At 40.8% G+C, this 21,240-nt stretch overlaps 1 protein-coding gene and 1 non-coding gene across 3 annotated transcripts; both read right to left on the bottom strand.

The window, feature by feature from the left end:
* Positions 1–3,137: 3,137 nt before the first annotated feature.
* On the bottom strand, positions 3,138–3,209 carry TRNAP-AGG (transfer RNA proline (anticodon AGG)). The gene has a single exon. It is a non-coding gene; the product is annotated as a tRNA-Pro (tRNA).
* Positions 3,210–3,492: 283 nt separating this feature from the next.
* RPP40 (ribonuclease P/MRP subunit p40) lies at positions 3,493–19,763 on the bottom strand. Of its 2 annotated transcripts, none has more exons than XM_065628729.1 (8): positions 19,536–19,763; positions 16,930–17,074; positions 15,632–15,700; positions 14,083–14,178; positions 12,782–12,907; positions 7,882–8,080; positions 6,382–6,516; positions 3,493–5,105 (listed from the first exon to the last, which is right to left on the bottom strand). In XM_065628729.1, the coding sequence occupies exons 1-8, from the start codon at positions 19,662–19,664 to the stop codon at positions 4,907–4,909; spliced, it is 1,098 nt and encodes a 365-aa protein (XP_065484801.1). In that variant the 5' UTR covers positions 19,665–19,763; the 3' UTR covers positions 3,493–4,906. The 2 variants fall into 2 exon arrangements, with proteins under 2 accessions (XP_065484801.1, XP_065484802.1); XM_065628730.1 differs by having other exon boundaries at positions 16,994–17,074; positions 19,536–19,622.
* Between the last annotated feature and the right edge of the window lie 1,477 nt (positions 19,764–21,240).

Here is a 21,240-nt window from a genome sequence, read left to right as displayed (position 1 = left end):
TGCTCCTGTGTATGGCTGCATTCAACCAAATATTTTTAAGCAGTGTTGGAAGCTACTTCCAAGGATGAAACAGAGGCCACTCATTTATGAAGAGTTGCCTTAGTTTATAGTAGATATTTCTGAAATTCTTGTTAATATCCAGAAGGTGGTTATTTAATAGCCACTAATGGAATTAGTGTCCAGTTTTGCTCTTTAACCTCTGTTCTGTGAATAAAAATGATAAAGGGTTCAAGCATGTTCCAGTACAGCTACCACATAAAAAATATTAAAAACAGAGTCAATTGCATGTATTCATCTTTAATTAACAGCAGAGGAACTATAGTCAAGTGGCTAGAGTACTGGACTAGCTACAAAAAGCCTTCATTCTAATTCCAGATCAGCCACTGATTTACTATGCACCTCCCACGAGAGGGGGGAAAAGAAACACCCCTCTCTTGTTTTCCTTTTCTACTTTTTGTCTGTCTTACCTATTTATTTTTCCAGTAGTTGTAGCAGGGGTGGTCCCTGCATGCGCAAAATCCCATACTGGTTCTGCAGCACTGGGTGAGCAGCCAATTGCTAACTGCAATTAACAGCAATATCAACATCCAACCTACCTCAAGACAGTTTTAAATCTCTTGTGTTTCTGTAACACTCTCAGAAACCTTAGAGATAAAGCAAAAAGAGGCAGCCTATGGCAAGGGATAATAAAAGCACACAAATTATTTCCAACAAAAACACTATAGCCCATCTTTGAGCAATCTCCCTCACTCCCATGCTTGCTATGCAATCCCCAGGCTGATGACATATGAGACCTTTTTTCCCCCACCCCAACAAAACATCCAACTTTGCGTCTTAGCTAGCCTCTCCAAAACAGATATTATTCCCCAGTAAACATCAGCACGACACAGCCACAACAAAGCTTATGCTTCTCCTTCCATTAAGGACTGCCACCACCCTTTCAAGTAGCCTTAGATTAGCACTCATTCTTCTCTTGCCTGGATTCCCCAGGTCTAAACTGTACCAAATCTTGCTGCTTTCCCTCTGCAACCACAGCATCTCCAGAATCTATTCTGATAGTGAAAGTTCTTTTTCTCATCCTTAACTTTCTCAGAGTCCCCCATGCTAACAGACACTAGTAGACATAAAATACTACCACCACTGTTGGTCTTCCATTCTTGCAATTATGGGACACATACCTTTATCTGTCCAGACAGGTTCCTGACTCAGCATTTGCAAACCAAAAGGCAAATATATTCTGTTTAGAGTAATTTTGCGTAACACGCTATCCAACTGCGTCAGCTTTTTCTCCCCTTTATCAACATGAATGTTTGTTCTCTATTTGTTCCACACCCACCAATTTCTGAATAAACATAACCACTTAAACATGTGGCTGGAATATACATGATCTCTACAGCCCATTCCCAGCCAGTTCTGCTACCCCCCAGTAACCTCTCAACAAAATTCCCTTTCCTTCCACCAGCTGCGAGGCAGGATCACTCAGTAGATGGCTGAGGTTGAAGCAGAGCAGTTCCCTAGCTCTCAAGGACTGCGTTATCACTGTCTATTCACATACCAGGACAACAAAAACCTCTACTCAGGAAACCAGCTTGCCCCAGGCTTGTCTCTGCATTCAGATATTTGGCTCTCCTTCCCTATGGTAGATAAAACACTCCCCAGAGGCAAAACTTCTTAGTAAGCACTCAGCCCTTTAATCTTAGAAGCAGCTGGTGCACAGCTGCTCCCTATTACTTTTGCAGCTCTCAGGAACCTTTTGCATTCTCCTGTCCTCCCTCACAGACAGGCACAAAGAGCAAGAACACCACCAGCAGCCATCTTTCATTCTCATGCAGAAACTTTTATCTCCATCTCATGTGCCCTCCTCAATTCTTCCTTGAACTAATTGCCACTTGGCTCAGTCCCAGCTCTTCCCTCCTAACCTGTTCCCCAAGCATGCCAGCAACACCTTCCTATTCCTTTTCTCAGCAAGTCTCTCCCATGCTTAGGAGTCTCCTGGAGAGACAGAGTCTTTCATCTGTCCTTACAGACAATAGGGAATGGGCTGCTGTCCCTTATCCTAGGAAAATCTTCCTTCAGGTCAGAGTTGTTCGCAGACAGCAAGAAAGAAGTCAATTCCACCACCCAGTTTCTCTTCTGTGCAACTACAAAGCGCAGCAAGCAGAGGAAAGCCTGCCTCCTAAGAGGCAGGCACACCATCAGATCTTGCTAGGAAAGCATGGATCTGGTTAATGCAATACCTTCTTGCACAGTCTAACGGTAGACCAACTGCACTATTAATAGCATGAGGTTTTCAATGATACTTTGTACAGGTTTAAAGAAAACAGCAAAAAGCCAGAAACAAACTCAGCATCTCACATAATTTGCAAGATCCAGAGACGGGATTTTAATGCCTTCCTTAGCTGGAAAAGCCATTTGAAGCAACCATCAGAAGACAACTAGGGAAAGCAGCACAGCCAAATGACTCTGCCTGTAACATTGAGCTTTGAGAAATATTTACAGTCCCTTGCCTATGTAGATAGAAGGCAAAGGGAACTGTTGACCAATCCAATGAGATTTCCCTAGATATCCATAAAAGATTAACTTTAATACTCACATGCTGAGGAGAACTGATAGAGCTGAAATCCCTGTTTCTCAGCTTGTCTGCCAGAATTGTCTCAGTGAGGCTATCACCGCATACCCACCAGTACTTCTGCAGCAGCTGCTTCAAGGTGCTCTGCAACCAGGTGCCAATTAAGAAAATCACTTCACCTGGTCCTACTGCTGCCATTTCAGAGCCAAGGCCAATAGCTGCTGCAGTCCTGCTGGGAGTATTATGAAGCATCTCTCTTGGTTAAGGGAAACAAACCCATCAATACAAGATTCTTACTTCTGAGTGGCAGTTGTGTATTTTTCAAAGCAGTATACATTACACTTGTTTGTGTGTGTATACACACATTGTGGGGGGAAATAGTTTTACTAGCATCTGACAAAAAGATGAGCGCATGTGCTGCAGTAGACGCAAACTTCATTCAACTTTAAGTTCAGAAAGATTTAAGATCATAGAATCATTTCAATTGAAAGTGATCCTCGGGATCATTGACTCCAAACCATAACCTAACCTAACTCTAGCACTAAACCATGTCCCTAAGAACCAAAGAAGGCTTGTCTGGGAGTTGAACCCAGGATCTCTCGCACCCTAAGCGAGAATCATACCCCTAGACCAACAAGCCCAGATTTTTAACTTTGTATTAGAACTTCTGCTGCAGGTGTAACTTCCATGAGAAGTCCAAGCTTTTAAGAGACTTTCTGATCAAGGGGAAAAAGAAAGACAATTCTGCTTTTTAGTCTCTTTTGTGAAAGTTGACACATGGTATAATCCCTCAACAGACACTTCCAAAAGCAGACTTTAGCCAACAAGTGAAACCATTTGCACTGATGCATAGTAATGAAACATGTTTGAGACAGTCATGTTAAATATTTACTAGTCAAGTGTCAAGCCAAGAACTTTCCCAGATGCTCGTCCATTCAGTTTGTAATTGTGTGAATCTGTATCGGTACATGTGACAGGGCGGCACTTCTTCTCTGGTAACCTACTAGAAACACCTCATGGAAGGGTAATTTTGAAATACAATGTAATGATTTAGAAAACTGTTTGCTAACTTGTCAGAGTTGTGCTTGTGAAACATGTAACAGAACTTGAGTAAAAGAGGTTTAGTGGAGGTGTATGACAAACAAACACCATCCAGTGAAACATCCAGGATGATTCTCCTCACTGAAGAGAACCAATAAACAGATTAAAAAAGAAAGCTCAACTGCTTCCCATGGGCTTTCTGCTTTTCTATGCCACTCAGCCTGATAGGAGATCTTGATGTTTCCGCTACAGCTGTGCCCTAACTTCCCCTACCAATCTCTCATTTCATCAAAAGAACACCTTCTGTTTCAGCACTGCATTGGTACTTTAATGATACATACCCACTGCATAAAACAAAACAAAAACCAAATAACGCCCATTTCCCCTCCACCCCAAACCACCATATGACCTTTCACAGATTCCAACAGGAGTTAACCTGGACTCTCTACAGCTGCCCATACCCTCAGCATTACACTTCAACTGCTTTGTTTTAGGACACTCTTCCCAGCAACGTGTCTGCAATAGCGTGACAGTGAAATCGTAGCTCCATGAGTTGTCCTGTAAACAAGAACCACAAGCTACTTTTAAAAGTAGATGTTTCGTGAGGATGAGTGTGTGTGGAAATCAATTAAGAAAGTAAGCAGCAGCCTTTTCCATCATTGTTAAAGACCAACTTCTTTCTGATAACTGTCATCTGTGGAATCCAAAAAGCAGGTCAGTAAGCCTTTAGTCTTCCCATGTTCAATGGGTGCTTCTCCCACTGTCACCAACCTCCTTCTCCTCACTATTTTTCTTCTCCCTGCTACCAAATTATGGAGAACACATTTCCCTTTTTTTTTTTTTCTTATTTGCCAGCTTGTAGGCTGAAACATCTTAAAAATGAATTGAAGGCTTTACAGATCTTTAATGTAAAGAAAGAAAACACTAAATCCCAAAATGAGTTTTCCTCCCAAATATTTCAGCTAGCAATCTGTAAAACTAGCTTTCAAATTCCAAAATTACTCCTGAATAAAAGGAAATCACCTACAGTCAATTCCTGAGATCTTACATTCTCAAAAACATATCCTTTTCTTAAAGCTAGTATTGTGAAGTCTTTCAGAACGCACTGTATGACAGTGAAGAAACAAAAATCCATTCTTCCATTGTATGTCATCCTTTAAGGGCTATAAATAATAGAAAAACATATACAGCCTCTTAGTACTTAACTTGTTACCTAATTACTTTATAGAAACTGTCTTCTTAGGTTTTTATACAGTGATACAGGATTATTAGAAAACATCTTCTGTAAACATAGCTTTATGGCGGACAATCATCGTTAGTTCCTACAGCCATCTGAAGCCAGTAGTCCAAATTTCTAAAAATGACAAAGTTGTACAAGTTCTCTCCTCCTTTGTGGAAGCCATGTTCACTTTCTCTCCAGGAAACAGGGCTGTCTGCAAAGCCATGCACGGTTAAGGTCAGCCAATATGCCAGTTTTGGTTCACCAAAATAGCAACTGCAAGGAAGAAGACAAGGTAATTGGTAAATATAATGGAATAGACAGCATGCTCAAGTATATAACATAAAGTTAAAAAAAAATAATCAAAGACACAGGGACTTCAGTGAAAATTTGTAATTAACAGTTAAAAACCTGCTTTAGTACATCATAAATTTAAAAGAAAATATTATATCAGAAGACGTTAGGTAATGAAATATGATTCACTCTTGATTACTCTTACCATACTTTTAGACACGGCAAACCTGCAAGTTATAGCAATTAGAAAAAGTTCTAAGTTGTGAAGTACCTGTTCTGAATTTCCTGTCTTTCAGAAAATAGAACATTTACTGAGTTGCTATCAGGGCAAAATAGACATAGGAGGAAGAAACATAGTCAGGCTATGCTTGACACAAATACTTTTACCAGCAGAAAGGAAATATATTACAAATAATCAAAGCCAGAAATTATCCACTGCTCTTTAAAGTAGAGAATAAAAGCCAAGGAAATTTGTGTTCCAGCCCTAGCCCAGGGAGGCTTTCTGCATGAGATTTGAAAATTACTCAGAGGAACAATCATATTCCAGATAAAGCAACAACATTGTCATGAGTCAGTGCTACAATTGTTAGCCACCAGGCACTTTAAGAATTATGTCACACATGGAGTAAGGAGCTTCCAGAATTTGCTGTCAGTAGCACTAATATATAATACAGACAGATACCACACTGACCCATGACACACTTGTATCCTGTAGTTTGGTTCTGCATTAGAACTATAGCTACCCTGGTCACCACTATCCAGTGTCCTATGTCACAGCACTTGATTCAAAAAACTCACTATAAGTTCATTTTTTGTAATGGCATAACAACCTTGAAGTACCTTGTGATACTCTTCTTGGTGTCATAACGGGATTTCAATCGCATTTTCCATCAATACTTAAAAATACTACATCAGACATATTTGAGGGCATCCGATTCTCATAGACAGCAGGATTTAGAAAAATGTGGAGCTCAGTAGAGCTACTGTTTCTTAGAAATTAAGATAAAAAGCAAAATCATTACTAGAATAGAGGGCAAGGATTCTCAAATTTGGAGTATCCAAAACTGTTTATTGCTTTTTTTAAACCGATGTTAAGCTTCCAGTTCATTTCCTAATTAAAAAAAAAGGTCTTTATTTTGTATGTTTTACTACTTACCTCCAACAGCACTACTGAAAAGAAGTATTTTTAAATGACTCTGAAAATTAAGAAGTGTTAAGGGTACAAATGTTTTAGTAATGTACTCCTGTCAGCCCTTACCATAGCTGCTCCAATAACCGAATTATCTTCTCAGGAATTATAAAGCCTGTGATTGTGCACAAAAAAGCTTTTTCCACCATCATGTTGGGCTGAGGACAGCAATAGGTTGATAAGAAGCTAGATGACTTGTTGTCTCTGAAAACAAAACAAAAGCTTGTACCAAACAAGTAGTATCTATGTATATCATCTAAATTAATACCAAACCAACCAATGCATTAGGAAGAGTGTGACCAACAGGTGGAGGGAGTTGTCCTCCCCCTCTACTCTGCCCTGCTGAGGCCACATCTGGAGTACTGTGTCTAGTTCTGGCCCCTCAGTTTAAGAAGGACAAGGAATTACTGGAGAGAGTCAAGTGGAGAGCTACAAAGATGATGAGGGGTCTGGAATGTCTTTCTTATAAGGAAAGACTGAGAGAGCTGGGTCTGTTCAGCTGAGAGGGGATCTTACTTATGCTTATAAATATCTGAAGGGTGGGCATCAAGAGGATGGGACCAGACTCCTTTCAGTGGTGCCCAATGACAGGATGAAGGGAAACAGGCACAGATGGAAGCATAGGAGGTTCCATCTGAATATGAGGACAAACTTCTTTACTCTGATGGTGCCAGAGCACTGGAACAGCCTGCCCAGAGAGGTTGTGGAGTCTCCTTCCCTGGAGACATTCAAAACCAGCCTTGGTGCACTCCTGTGCAGTCTGCTCTAGGTACCTGCTTTAGCAGGTGGGTTGGACTAGATGATCGCCAGAGGTCCCTTCCAACCCCAACCATTCTGTGATTCTGTAATGGCCAATTAACACACAAGATGTCACAGTGCTGTGGGTTAATCCTGGTAAGCATCTGAACACCACACAGCCACTCATTCACTCCCCTCTAGTGGGATGGGGGAGAGAACTGAAAGGGTGAAAGTGAGAAAACATGTGGATTGAGATAAAGACAATTTAATAGATAAAGCAAAAGTTGCACGTGAAAGGAAAGCAAACTAAGGAATTCATTTACTGCTTCCCCTCGGCAGGCAGATGTTTAGCCATCTCCTGGAAAGCGGGGCTTCATCATATGTAACTGTGACTTGAGAAGACAAATGCTGGAACTCCAAACATTCCCTCCATTCCTTTTTCCCCCAGATTTTATTGCTGAGCATGCTACCATATGGTGTGGGATACCCCTCTGGTCAGTTGGGGTCTGCTGTTGTGGCTGTGTGCCCTCCCAACCTACTCACTGGCAAGGTAGCACAGGAAAGGCCTTGATGCTATGTAAGCACTGCTCAGCAATAGCTAAAACATCCCTCTGTTATCAACACTGTTTTGGTCAAAAAACACAGCACCACTACACATGGGTACCCACAAAACCAGAGAAGTTATTCGAGACTTACAACTAACACTTGAGTAACAGACTTCCCACTTACAGTAATGTGTCTTTCTTAATCTTTTTTAGCTCTTCCTTGAAATAAATTGTGGCTTTCCTTCCTTAAAATGTATTTAAAGATCAAACAAATTAAAATACTTACAAGCTAACTTGATTCCAGACAGCACCTAGCCATTCAAACAGTTCCTCTGTACTGCAGGACTCTTCTGGTTTTCCTTGTAGTTCGTTACTTTGTAACACTGGACACTGCAAGTCCCTTAGTGTGCTGAACGTTATTTTTGGCTTCAGGGCCTGTATTTGTTTTTTTGAGAAGTATGACATCAATGTTGATCCCTCTGCACCTTAACAACACACCACCACAAAGAGCTGTTACAAAACTACCAAACAAAAGGAGTACTGAATACATGAAATCTTTGTACATATATACAAGAAAATGCAGCGTGTAAACTGCTTATATGCTGTTTACTTTGGCAAAAGCCATAGAATCTTCAGCTTCCTTATCTTCTTGGAAATAAAACAATCCAAGATCCAGCAACTCAGTATGGCTCAGTAAAATTACCATTTAACTAGCAAGTATAAATTTGTCAAGTGAAAATTCAAGCAGAATTAACTGTGCAAGTAATAAAATTAACCCATTAGAAAGAGGAATTCAGAATGTTCCTGAAAAGCAACACATGAAAGGGAGCAGGAACACGTTAACTCCTTCCCAAGACAAACTGGTCTGCAAATGCACCCACACTGTAGGTATACCCATGCCTATATTCATGAAGCCAGAGAACATTTTGCCTTACTGGTGCACATATGTACGTTCCCCCTATGCTCAGGCACAGATACTGCTGTAGGTTGGTGATGCGTGCCTTATACCGTTAGGTGATCTCTGGAAATTCCTTAGGTACTGCACCATGAGAGGGAGAATACATGTGGTAGATGTACATCTCCAAGATCAGGTAAAGGAAACTAAGCTCAAAGAAATTCAGACAATGTTCCCTCCAAAGCCACTGAGTGTCTACAGGGATCCCAGCATCCCTAGTTCACAAAGATCTGCCTCCTAGAGACAACATGGCTTCTAGAATCATGAACAACTCCAATTCCTGCAGATCTCAGGAATACTTTGCAAAAAGCTATAGTGTCATTTGAATTCTCCCAGATCATGCCTTCATAAATGCGGAATGTTTCCCTTTTCGTTGGTCTAAAAAGCACTCAGTCTTCCATCCAGCATGTCAGGTTAGGGGACCTCTTAGTTCTCTCATCTGAAGATATGAACGTGCAAGAATCCTTCTGAGAGGTCTGATCCCATCACTAAAGACCACATACTAGATTTACTAGGTGTGATGGCAAACTTAATTTAGGAGCCATAAGTTTTTAGAGAAAAATTCTTGATTTACAGTAAACTGATGTTTTGTTAAAAACAAGACCAATTTCTCTTTTCATGAATTTTCCTTTCAGCTAAGTTCTTCTAAGTAACTGCACTTTTCTGAATTTGGCTGCATGTTTTTTCAGACACTTTTCGTTCTGGAGCTGATAACGGTAGCAATGGTACGCAGAAGAGACCCAGGTTTAGACTTATTGCTACGGCAGCCAAGGTTACTGATAAATTTTGCACGTCCCGTAAGTGAGAGGGGCGTATTTGCAAGGAGGGGTGAACAGAAGAGGTGACTAAAATTGACCAGGTATTCCATCCCATATACATCATACACCCTTTAAAAGTGGGAGATCATGAGGGTCTCGCTCTCCTTGACCATGGCCGGCATCTGAAGAGGATCCTGCCTGTTGTGCTTCCAATCCAAGGCCTCTTTCCAGACCCTGCATCCAGATCCGGTTTACTGCAGAGTCCAGCCCAGGACTTTCGGGTGCCTGCCCTGCAGCTGCTGCAGCAGTGCCAGCTCTGCAGCAGCCACGGCTGCGCTGCCCCAGGAAATTCAAGATTGGTTTTGTATATTTTGTATTATTTTCTTTATTAATTAGTACCATTAGTAAAGTATTTTAAACTTTTTTCCAACTTGCAAGTCTCTCTCCCTTTTCTTCCTATCCCCTTTCCTCAGTAGGGAGGGCGTGGGGTTAACAGAGAGCATGTGCCGTGGTTTATTGTTGCCCTGCAGTAAACAGTGACAACTGAGACATCATCTTCACATAAGGTATATTTGGAAGGTGCTATTAGCTCAAAAAAATACCAGAATCAGTCACCAAGACTAGAGACCCTCCTACCCACCTGGCTAAGGCGTCTGCCGTCACAAAACACCATTTTCTTTGAATAGTGGAAAAGTGAGCAGGTGACTACAGGTTTGAGAACAGATTTATCAATGATGTCAAGAGGAATTCTAGGATAGTCGAGGGGACAAGGAAGAGAGAAAAAAGGGGAGAGTGTAGAGAAGTCAAACTATGTCACAAATCTCACTTTACTAGGATCAGAATAAAAACCAAAACAGTGCTAAGTCTTCAAATGCAGTACGACTGTAACAGTCAGATGTACCTTAATGGACTCATGGGAAAGGCCATGTTCCTTCAACTCTAGTAAGTGATCCAAAAGAGCAGCGAAAATTCTAAAAACCTAACCTACACTAAAAACCTAACCTAAGCAAACATATTACAAATTAAGTGATATTAACCAACCTCCCTTTTGAAGCAGTAAGACAACCGACATGGAATAAATTCTCCTAAATTTGAAATTCCAGATAATGTATTCTATTTTCATGAAGTAACAATGGTGACCAAGATATAATAACTTATTTGTGAGACACCTTAAGTCCAGAATAGCACTTAAATACCACAAGAAAGGCATGCATGAACAGAAGAAATTCAAAACAGGATAGAGTTCACTGCCGAATACAATATCCAAGACTTGCTATCAAAAATTATGGCCTGCCTAAATGCCATCAGCCATATTTATCTCATCAAGGACAATCACATTGGGAAGTAGAAAAAGGAGGGCTAACCTGATCTTTTTTAGTCATCCTTCAAAGAAGGCCGTCCAACTACTTAAGGGCACAGTGACAATGACAGGCAGCCACTGAATTCTTGTTAATTTAGTATTTTTATATAGATATACTTAAGTCTGAAGTAAGCTAGAACAGATGATCTTCCTTCAGTCTGTACTTCCTATTGCCATTTTTTAGACTAACAGGTTCAAAGAATGGGTAATATTGCCCTAGAATCCTTAGTCAAATATAAAAAAAATATACATTTTAAATGTCCATTCCATATGGGAGCCTCAGGTATAGTCCTAACTTCAAGAAATCTCTAAGACTATAGTCAATAGAGAACTGCAAGAGAACAATTCCACTAGCTACAGCATAGCTTTCCATGTCAACAACAACCAGGCACATTGTCAAAGGTTTTTGGAGGCCAGTGAATTTCAGCCAATAGACATTTAAAATTGCCATAGAAATTACAGCAATAGAAAAGAGAAGGTATTGTTTTGACTCTGTCATTAAAGACATGAGACACTCCATATTCCCTTTTTCTGTTCCTCTTGGTGCCAGAACCACTAACTGAGAAAAACGGGTATCAAAACAAAAAACTGTGCTTTTGGAGAGTGTCATGAATGTTTATAGGTTTACAGCAGTGCTGGCCATAGCAAGAAATGCCAGTTATCAGCAGGGAGGACATGGATTCTCTCAACAAAATATATCCCTCTTTTCCCCTTTCAGCAGAACCTACATGATGCCTCATGTCTATTAATAAAAATCTATTAAAGTTTTATTTTTGTCAGTACTAAGGAACTAAGTCTTTGGTGTGTTACAAGCACAAGATTCCTGGACAGAAAGGCATTCAGATTTAACTCCATATTCAGGAAATTATTGACCTGACCTGGTTTTCAGATGTAAGAAAGTGAGGAAAAGGAATGCTATTCTTCCTGAATGCTGCTACACTGGTGGCAACAAACACAAGAAACATACCAAACCTAGAGGCATTTTGCTCCTTGCCCAGGGTCAATAAATCCAAGCAAGCTGAGCCTGAAGATACAAGACCTTAGTTGGATTTATGTCACCATTTATGGTAGCAACTGTCTTCACTGAAACGCTTTCCTGAAGACTACAAGGATGGGAATTGCAAGCCTTTAAACAACTTTTGTATGACAAAAAAGGAAGGATCCTTGTCATATGATTAGTATTTAAAAAGGGGGAGGGGAAACATGAAGGACTAAAATGAAACATGGAACACTGCTAAGTGAGCTTGTAAGCAGTGTTAACTTCTCAGATCAGTAACTCCCTCTCAGACAACGAGCCAGAAAAAACACACTAAAAGCTGCACAGCTATGTATACATATTTTTTAGTAGACTTCTGCAGTTTTTGTCAGCTCTATGCAAATGCTACATGTCCCTAGATACAGCCTGTGCAGAGGTAATATAAACAACTGAGGACTTTGGAAAATGACTCTCATAAGAAGAACAATACTTAAATCCCAGAAGAAAAATTAATATATTTAGTAAACAGTAGACAAACGAATACTAAAAGAAAGGCAATTTGAGACAATACAGTTTCTTGTAACAATAACCTCTTGCTCTGCTCCAATCTCAAACACGTGCTTGAGAATAAAGTGATAAAATAGCAGACTGTGTGTGTATCCATGTACACGGCACGTGATGGAAATAGGGGCTCTGTCCACGTGCTATTATTACTGATGAAAGTTGTACATCTCAAGTATTACACCAAATATGTAACTTACATGTATTAATTAAAAACTCAAAAAAAGTATTAATAATGGTTACGTATGTCACAAATTTATGGAGACAGCACTATCAAATAGGCAAAGTTATGCCAGAAAAACAACACAGAGACAAGGAAATTAAGTAACTAATACATCTCCTATGAATCACTGTTGTGTTCCTGAACTGAAATGTTCTGCTGTGTAGGAAATAACACACACACACCCCCCCTCCAAATGAATAAACAAAACAAACAAATCCCACCCAAAGATATTTTAATCTAACTTTTCCCTCCACTAAAAATGCATTTGGACAATCACTAGAAAAGAACAGTAAACTAAAAATATTTGGACATCCTGTCAGTTACATTTTAGTTTTATATTTAGTTCTTATTACCTGTATTATACCAAGCCAGTAAGAAGTCAAATTCTAAAGGTTTCTTTTCTTTCAAGGCCCAAAGCACTCTGTTATGTTTCTTGCTATCAGGGTAAAAGGTGGAATCAGTCAAGTCAATAGTTACAACTGTAAAAATGTACGAAAGCAATTGTTACTCAAATGAAATAAATTTTAATACTAAATTCATTAAGATCTAAAAGAACATAAAGAAAACAAAGAACATTAAACTTTCTTTTCACATATACAGTATCTTTACAAAGTATTTGATTATGCAAATATGACTCTCCATTATGTAAAGAAATATTCACCTCCTGCTGTCCTTACCTTGATATAATCTGGAACTGCCTTCTAGCGACTGGAGGGACAGATTACTTTTGTAATGGCACTGACAGAAGTCCCAAACCAGCACCTTAAAAATATCTTGGTAATTAGGCAAGCTATTAGCACTAAAAAAGCTAGAATTTCTAACATCAAAGGCCATGTATACAGCAATGACACTTTTTCAACTGTTTTTTTTCTAAATTAATTGGTCCCAGAGTAAAAGTTACATTTATTTTTCAGATGGAAATTTCATGATACATTTTACATGACAAACTGAATGGTAAAATGACATCCCATTGTGCCAAAATTCTTATTATAGATAGCAAGTTTCCCCTTCTAAAGTTCTTATGTAATTACCTATCAACTACTGCAAGTTCTAATACGTTTGAGATGGCATAGTCTTCATGGTGTTTTTTAATTATTTACCAAAACAAATTAACAGAAGTCACACTCAGTATGTCTCCTCTGCAGCTTATAAAAAATTACATCATCTTTCAAGTACTTGGTAAATGGAGATCACCATTTTAAATGTGTCAAATGTAATACAATTCTCCCTTTCAAGCAAGTAGTTTTGGGTGAAGCTCTTCACTGATTTTTTTGGTAAAGTGTGCAAATTTTAAGCTCTACTTCAGTTTAGTATTTTCCGATTTAAATTGGAAGGCATAGATATTGTGTACAGTATACAAAAATTGTTGAGTCCTACAACATTCCAGTATAAACGACACAATAAAAACCCTAGAAATTAAAAATTTTATAGAATGTCCAAAAGATCATACACTTGTTTCCTTATAGCTGTTTTATTATTTGGAAAAATTATTTTTTCTCTTCATGCAGTCCTTGTATTTGCATCTGGAAAAACATGACCTAGACAACAACTAATTTTAAGGAAATGGAAGTTTCAACATTGCTGGTTTAATATCCTAGCAAGGTGCTTCACAGACAGATCTGAAATAAGTACTGTTAATATAAATAATACTTACTATATCTCATTGCTTTTTTTCCAGAATACTGAGAAGGGCGACCTTGCAGTCCAAGCTCCTCATATGTATCCTTATCCACTGATAGTATTAGTTTTCCTATAAACAAAACAAACTTTAATACGAATAATCTACTCAGTTCCCTCTGAAGCCTTCTGAGAACCACACACCTTATACAATGTTAGCTTTGGACCAATGGTGTTACTAATGTAATTCAGACTCCTTATTTCCAGTTAAATGGATTACCAGATTAACCCTTAAAAAAAATGTTATAACTCAATTACTCTTTTTTATCAAAGAGGTCTTATGAACTAGAATGAGAAAAGTGTAATATTATTCCTGAGACTGTCACAGCTTTTTTACTGTGCTGCTTCACTTCATTGCCTCAATCTTTCCTCCACTTGTCCCCTAGCATTTGTTGTGCCATTGGTTGAACACCGCATTACACTAGGGCCTGATTTAGTAAACAGTTATGCATTGACTGCTCAGCTAAACATACAAAAGCAGCCTCTCCAACGTCGGTGGGACTACTCACATTGAGTAAACTATGCTTATTAGTAATGAGCAGATATGCACTGGAACAACTCCACTTCCATGTTCATAAAACAAATCTGGCAGCTGCCACTTGGTACAGAATTTCACACAACAGATCTCTACTTGAGTCTTTTGGTTCTACTGTACAAGTAACAGTACAACATAGAGTACAAACAAATAAGGCTGTTGCTGAAGATTTCAGATGGTGTCATCACCAGGAACTGTAACGCTATCTCTGCATTAATTGTGCATAGCTTGTAACAACTGTATCATACAAACTAAATCATTATCAAGTATTCATTTTGCTAGAACTGTGCTAACAGAGCACATAAAAGAATTGCTCCTCTGAAGAATCTGAACTTACTTATGCCCTGATGTGCACCTGTCATATTACAGTGTCTTAGGCTAGAGGGCTGACAGACCAATTTGTATTTCTACTACAGCTGATATACTGTTAAACAGAAATAAGACGACATATTTGAAGCCCAAATAAGCTTCATTATTTTGTCTGCTTATAAAATCCCACCTGAGATGTAACCTTTTGCCATAAAACTGTGATGGAACTGAAACAAAGTATTTTAACATGTTACATATTTCTCAAAGAATAAACACTGAATATTTTGAAGGGGTTCCTAAGCAGTGCTGATAATTTCCTGGTTTGGTACAAATTCTGTCTTTAAGGCCAGTAGGAAAAAAGAAGTTGGAATGCAATGTTTTCACAAAAATAACAGTCTGTAGCAACTGCAATTACAACTGAAGGACTGACAATCTGATAAAACACATAAGCGAAGCTGATTTTTTTTTTTTTACATTTCCTTTAGATGAAATAAATAATTTAACAGCATGAATAAAAAAATTAAGTTTGAATTAATATTTTTCTAATTCAAACATATTTCTAATAAAGTGGACAAGTACAGTAACCCTTAAATTTTCCAGTTTACATCATTCCAAATGAAAAAAAAAACCCAGACCTTAATCAATATGTATGTATTACTAAAAACAAAACAAAAAACCATACCAGTTGGTAGCAGAGCTGCAGTATTATCTTGATCAATTTTTGTGTTATAGGTAAGTGCATAGCATGAACCTTTAATAGCAAAGCAGAAAACCATGAGATTACAGTCTCTACAGATATGACAGTTATGAGAGATTCACTTCAAGACAATCAAACATGCCAAATACCATTTGATTCACTCTAAACCCTTGTATTTTCATGAATTTACTTTCTTCCACCTTCTCAAACAAAATAACATCTTAATATTTGTGTAAATCTTGGACTGGCATTATTTTAAATTTAAACATATATCATTAACAACATTCTCCAATATGAAAACACTTTCTACTTGCAACCTTCCTCACACAGCAAATGGAAACCCCCATTGTTTTCCAGACACATTTCTATTACCAGCTTACATAAAGTGGAAGATGCTCACATTACTAAATATATATTGTAGCATTATCTGCCAGAAACAATTTCATTTTTTTAAAATATAAGTGTCAGATCCTGTAAACTCTGTGTACAAATGTCATACTGCTTCCATAAAGCTACTAGCATAAAGAACATTAATAAAAACTAAAGGAAATAAGATAAGAGTCCCACATTTAGCAAGTCACGGATCTCTTATTCTCCTGTTTCATCTACGAGTTCTCTCTTCTCCTTTCTCTTTAAAGCCGTTTTTCTCCCTGACAATTCTCTGAAGGGTACAGTAGTTACCGTAAGCCAAACAAGTGGGCCCTAATAGATGAAAAGGGCATTCTCTGAGTATGTAGCAGCAAGCTGGCTGGGCAGAGGGTGCATCTTTCTTCACATCCTCTTTGCTTGTACTGTGTAAGGATGAGCTGCTGCAGCTCCATTAGCAAAAAAAAGAAAAACAAACAAAAAAAAAGCAGGCCTATTTTTTTCTCTTTTTCTCTTGCCTGCTGTGGAACACAGCTCTGTGCTGAAATATGAAGGAATGAGAAAGGGAGAAGGGAGCTGATTTTTGCAGGAATCTGCATAGAGATGAGGTGTAGAAGAAACATGTGTGAGGATAAATGGAAGCCCTTTTGATAGCTGGCTTGCAGAATTAAGATGGAATAGGGAGAAATGAAGAGGGAACAATCACAGAAGTTTTGTACCCAGTGGGTATAAACAAATGTTGACAGACCACAAAGCAGAAAAAAGAAGACAAAGACAGTCATACAGAATTTTCTCAATACTTTTCCTTCCATTCACTTCCTTTAAAATACTTTTCAGAATAAATAATAATAAATGGATTTTGCTGTGTTATGAAATAAACTATTACTGCACCTGTCATGTTCCAATTTCATCCTTACCTTTCTTCACAAAAGCATCAATGAATTCGTGAGCAACCAATTCATGAACTGATAAATTCCTCACCAAGTAGTACTCTCCAACATCCGCAATAGTACTTTTCAGCACTTCGGGTAGCATGCCACATTCAGGGATCAAAAAAGACACCTATTAGGAACATATTTGTAATGTAAATCTTATATTAAAATCTGTTCTGGAAGAAAAACAACAAATACAAAAGAAAAACTCTACTTTTCAAAGACATTAGAATACTATACCAAAATGAGATTAAGAAAAAATAATATTGTGCTGTTGTCTTCAAAATGTATCAATTTGTACAAAGTCTCTAGGTAAACTGAATACATTACATGGTTGTGGGTTTTTTTGTATTTCACAAGCTATACAATAGCATCTGAGGTGTTACATAAAGGCATGATTTTATGCAGCAAAAGTTAACTGAAGATCTTGTTTCATGTCATTATAAATTTAGCTTGATGTCACACTGGGACATTGCCTTCAGCCCTTGCTGCAGGAAACAGATATAACTAAAAATGTAGGCTAAGCATTTATGTAATCTCCATGGAAATGTGAAGGCCAAAGCAGAATTTAAACTAGTTTTTGAATCAATGCATTCTCCTCTGTAGAATATTTTGGAGATCAGGAGAGTGAATGGCCCATCAGAACAAAACTTGCAGATGGGTTTATGATTTTCAAAAAAGTCATAAGGCATACATTAGGGCTACAACTTTCGTATCATGTTTCTAATTTAAGGAAGGAAACTGATTTTCAGAAGGGATGAGCACTTACGTTTTCTTACTAAACTCAGTATCTAGTCTTTTGGTCCATTTGCCTACCTTTAATTTCCCTTTTGTTAAAAACCTTTCCTGTGCATGTTTCATAGATCAAAAGAACTCTTAAGTCTGGGAGACCAGGCCAAATGTGGTTATTACATGGGCAAGTACCAAGCTTCCCAATATCCACGCACAAGCAGCATAATGGTTCATCTCCCTGCTCCTTCCCACTCCACCCCTCAAAAAAACCATTTTTCGGAAACAAAGGAGCTCATGGAGAACAGGTACATATCTCCCTTTGCGCACACACACAAGAAAAGTAACAACTGACAGATGGGCTACCTGCCACAGAAGTATTATAGAAAGCTTCCTAGTTAGCTGCTAAAAAAATTATGAAGAAAACAGTAAGAGGGCTTGACTGACACTTGCAACAAGCAAAGAAAGGAGAGCGAGCTGGCAAAAACTGGCCTTCACAACAATGAAGCAGTTGCTGATGATGGCACATGATACTGTTAGGGAATGGACTGCCTTATCTTATGAACTTCCATAACAACACTCTGGCAGAAGGAGAGATAATGTGAAAAAGAAGACTTTCAGGGTATACCTGCAGTCAGGCTTCGGCTGAAACCTCCCTCACCGCTAAGGGACACCCTCAGCACCTCACTACTTGGACCAGGAATTTTTGGGTGCCGCTTCCTGTGTTACTTGCCAGGTAGCACCAACAAGACATTGTCGGCTCTTCCACTGGGTCACTCCTCTTCTCTTCTAGTTTGTGTCCGCACAGTCTTTCACTCTTTGAGGTACTGCATGCTGTGCAGGAACATCATGCCAGCGGGGGCTAATTTTTCTTTTTTCTTCCCCCACTTGCTAAAAGAGGCGTGCGGGCCACTGTTGACAAGGATGAAGGAACCCTCCAGAAAACAGCCTGGCACAAGATAGAGCACCAGCAAAGTGCCTCTCTAACAGCTGACAGGCAGAAACAACACCCTCCCGTCCATGGTGAGGGGATGCTTTGATCTCACTGAGGAGGGAAAGATGCCCCTGACCACCCACTTCCCACAGAATCATAGAATGGTTGGGGTTGGAAGGGACCTCTGGAGATCATCCAGTCCAACCCACCTGCTAAAGCAGGTTCACCCAGAGCAGATTGCACAGGAATGTGTCCAGGCGGGTTTTGAATGTCTCCAGAGAAGGAGACTCCACAACCTCTCTGGGCAGCCCGTTCCAGTGTTCTGGAACCCTCCAAGTACAGAAGTTTCTCCTCATGTTTAGATGGAAACTCCTGTGCTTCAGTCGGTGCTCACTGCCCCTCATCCTATCACTGGGCACCACTGAAAAGAGACCGGTCTCATCCTCTTGAGATATTTATAAACATTGATGAGATCTCCTTTCAGCCTTCTCCAGGCTGAACAGACCCAGCTCTCTCAGTCTCTCCTCATAAGAAAGATGCTCCAGACCCCTCATCATCTTTGTAGCCAGACTCTGACCAGTAATTCCTTGTCCTTCTTAAACTGGGGATCCCAGAACTGGATGCAGTACTCCACATGTGGCCTCAGCAGGTCAGGGTAGAGGGGGAGGACAACCTCCCTCCACCTGCTGGTCACACTCTTCCTAATGCACCGCAGGATACCATTGGCCTTCTCGGCCACAGGGCCCCATTGCTGGCTCACGGTCAGCCTGTTGTCCACCAGCGCTCCCAGGTCCCTCTCCCCGCTGAGCCCCCGGCAGTGACCGCCTCCACAGGAGACCCCACCTCGCGCCCACCAACGGCAGCGCCCGTTAACGCCCCGTGCTGCCCCCGGCTCGCGCCCGCACGAGCGGCGAGCGGGCGCACTCACGCGGCAGTTGTAGGCGTGGTCCCGCACGTGCGCCGCGTGCCGGGAGCGCGCGTCCCGCGCGTGGCCCTTCTCGCAGACCAGCAGGTGCCGCGGCACCTGGCGGAGCCGCTGCAGCGACGGCACCGACATCCTCCGCCGGCCCCGCGCCCCGCGGGGAGCGCCGCCAAGGCGGGGAAGCGGCCCCCAAGCCCGTCACCCCAGAGGCAGCGGCTGAACGGAACCGCCGGAGAGAAGGAGGAGGGGCGAGAAAGAAGCTATGCGATGAGGTCACTTCCGCCCGCTTCGACAGGAGTAGCTGCTTCCGGCGTGGCGCGGTGGGAGGTGTGCGCATGCGCGGCCGCAGGGCGCGGAGTGCGGGCCTGGCGTGCGGCTGTTGCCGTTAACCGACTCGACCGCCTCCTCTCCCACTGCGTGTGCGAGCTCGGTGCTGCTGGTCCTCACCGGTTCCGAACAACCGCGGCGTGAGCCCGGCAGCGACACCCACACAGGCTTCGTGGCGCAGCAGCTGTCCTTGGCGGCAGTGGAAGCCCATGCGTGCTTCATGAGCCATGGTGTCATAGAACAGCGGGTTGGGAGGGACCACAAGGATCCTCTGGTCCAACCCTGCTTGGCAGAAGCACTCTCTAGCCAAGATGGCCCAGCACCCTGTGCAGCTGAATCTTAAAAGTGCCCAATGTTGGGGAATCCACCATTTGTTCTGCAAGCGAGAGCTGGGTCCTGCAGGTATAGAGGGGGGGTACTGTAGGTCCCTAGGGTGCATTTCCCAACAGGGGATGGTTTTGGGAGAGATGGACTCTTGGAAGGATAAAACAGATGGGTAAAAGTGTGTCCTGGGGTGGCTGATGGCACTGAGGAACCTTCAAGATGTCGAGCAATTGTTGGAGGTACATGAGAGACAAAGGCAAAGAACGTTAATCAACCTTTGTAAAATGGTTAACAAGACATGGCCCTGACAGGAAGAACAGGATTACACCATAAATAAGCCAAGCAAGGAAATGCCAAGATAAGCATGAAGGGAATGAGGCTGCTGATAAAGCTGGAGTGAGAATCACTTGAACTGTGGGTGAACTATCCTAATAAACATAGTGAAAAACCTGCCCTCAGGCAAAGCCCCCTACCACAAAAAGCCTCTTCCTCACAGAACATGCATGGTGAAAAGAGAGGAGGCTGTAATTTTAAGTAGAGATGAGGTATCACAAGAACCAAAGGGAACAAGGACGTCTAAGCAAAATTGTAAAAGTACTGATAACTGTTGCTCAGAATGTATAAACACGAACCCTGTGATAGCCAAGGTGTGTTGGCTTTGTGGAGTTACCACTTAGCACCCATTTCTGCACAGACATGAAATAAACAAATAACTGTGCATTATTTGGCCCTTTCCACACCGGGTGAAGAATCCAGTTTTGGGACAAAATAATGAACTTAGTTGTACCCTGCAGCAAATGAGAGAAATACGTAAACCCCAGGAGCCGCAGGTGTGTGTGAACTCTGTGCGACAGGCCACTACCAAAATATGATCTGATTTCATCAGGGCCCCACAGCGGTACACTGAGTATGTGAATTTCTACTGAAAATTTGTGGTCTGTTAGACCTCTGAGCATACTTGGAATAGCTGCAGTTTTACAAGATCACAAAGAAGATCTTGTGTCTGCTCGCACTCCGAATAGGAATGCTCAGGATAGCAGGCACAATGCGCAAGGGCCGT

This window comes from Caloenas nicobarica, chromosome 2, assembly GCF_036013445.1.
Source record: "Caloenas nicobarica isolate bCalNic1 chromosome 2, bCalNic1.hap1, whole genome shotgun sequence".
In the NCBI taxonomy this organism is placed as follows: domain Eukaryota; kingdom Metazoa; phylum Chordata; class Aves; order Columbiformes; family Columbidae; genus Caloenas; species Caloenas nicobarica.
The sequence above is the reverse complement of the archived record's forward strand: the minus strand, read 5'-3'. Positions and strand labels throughout refer to the sequence as shown.

What these genes read in the sequence shown, in the direction of transcription:
- RPP40 (XM_065628729.1), bottom strand. Translation starts at nt 19,664, where the DNA reads ATGTCGGTGCCGTCGCTGCAGCGGCTCCGCCAGGTGCCGCGGCACCTG. An exon ending in TGATGCTTTTGTGAAGAAAG is followed by an intron (nt 15,701 to 16,929) that starts GTAAGGATGAAA and finishes TTGCTATTAAAG; the next exon opens with GTTCATGCTATGCACTTACC. An exon ending in ACTGGCTTGGTATAATACAG is followed by an intron (nt 8,081 to 12,781) that starts GTAATAAGAACT and finishes TGTGTTGTTAAG; the next exon opens with GTGCAGAGGGATCAACATTG.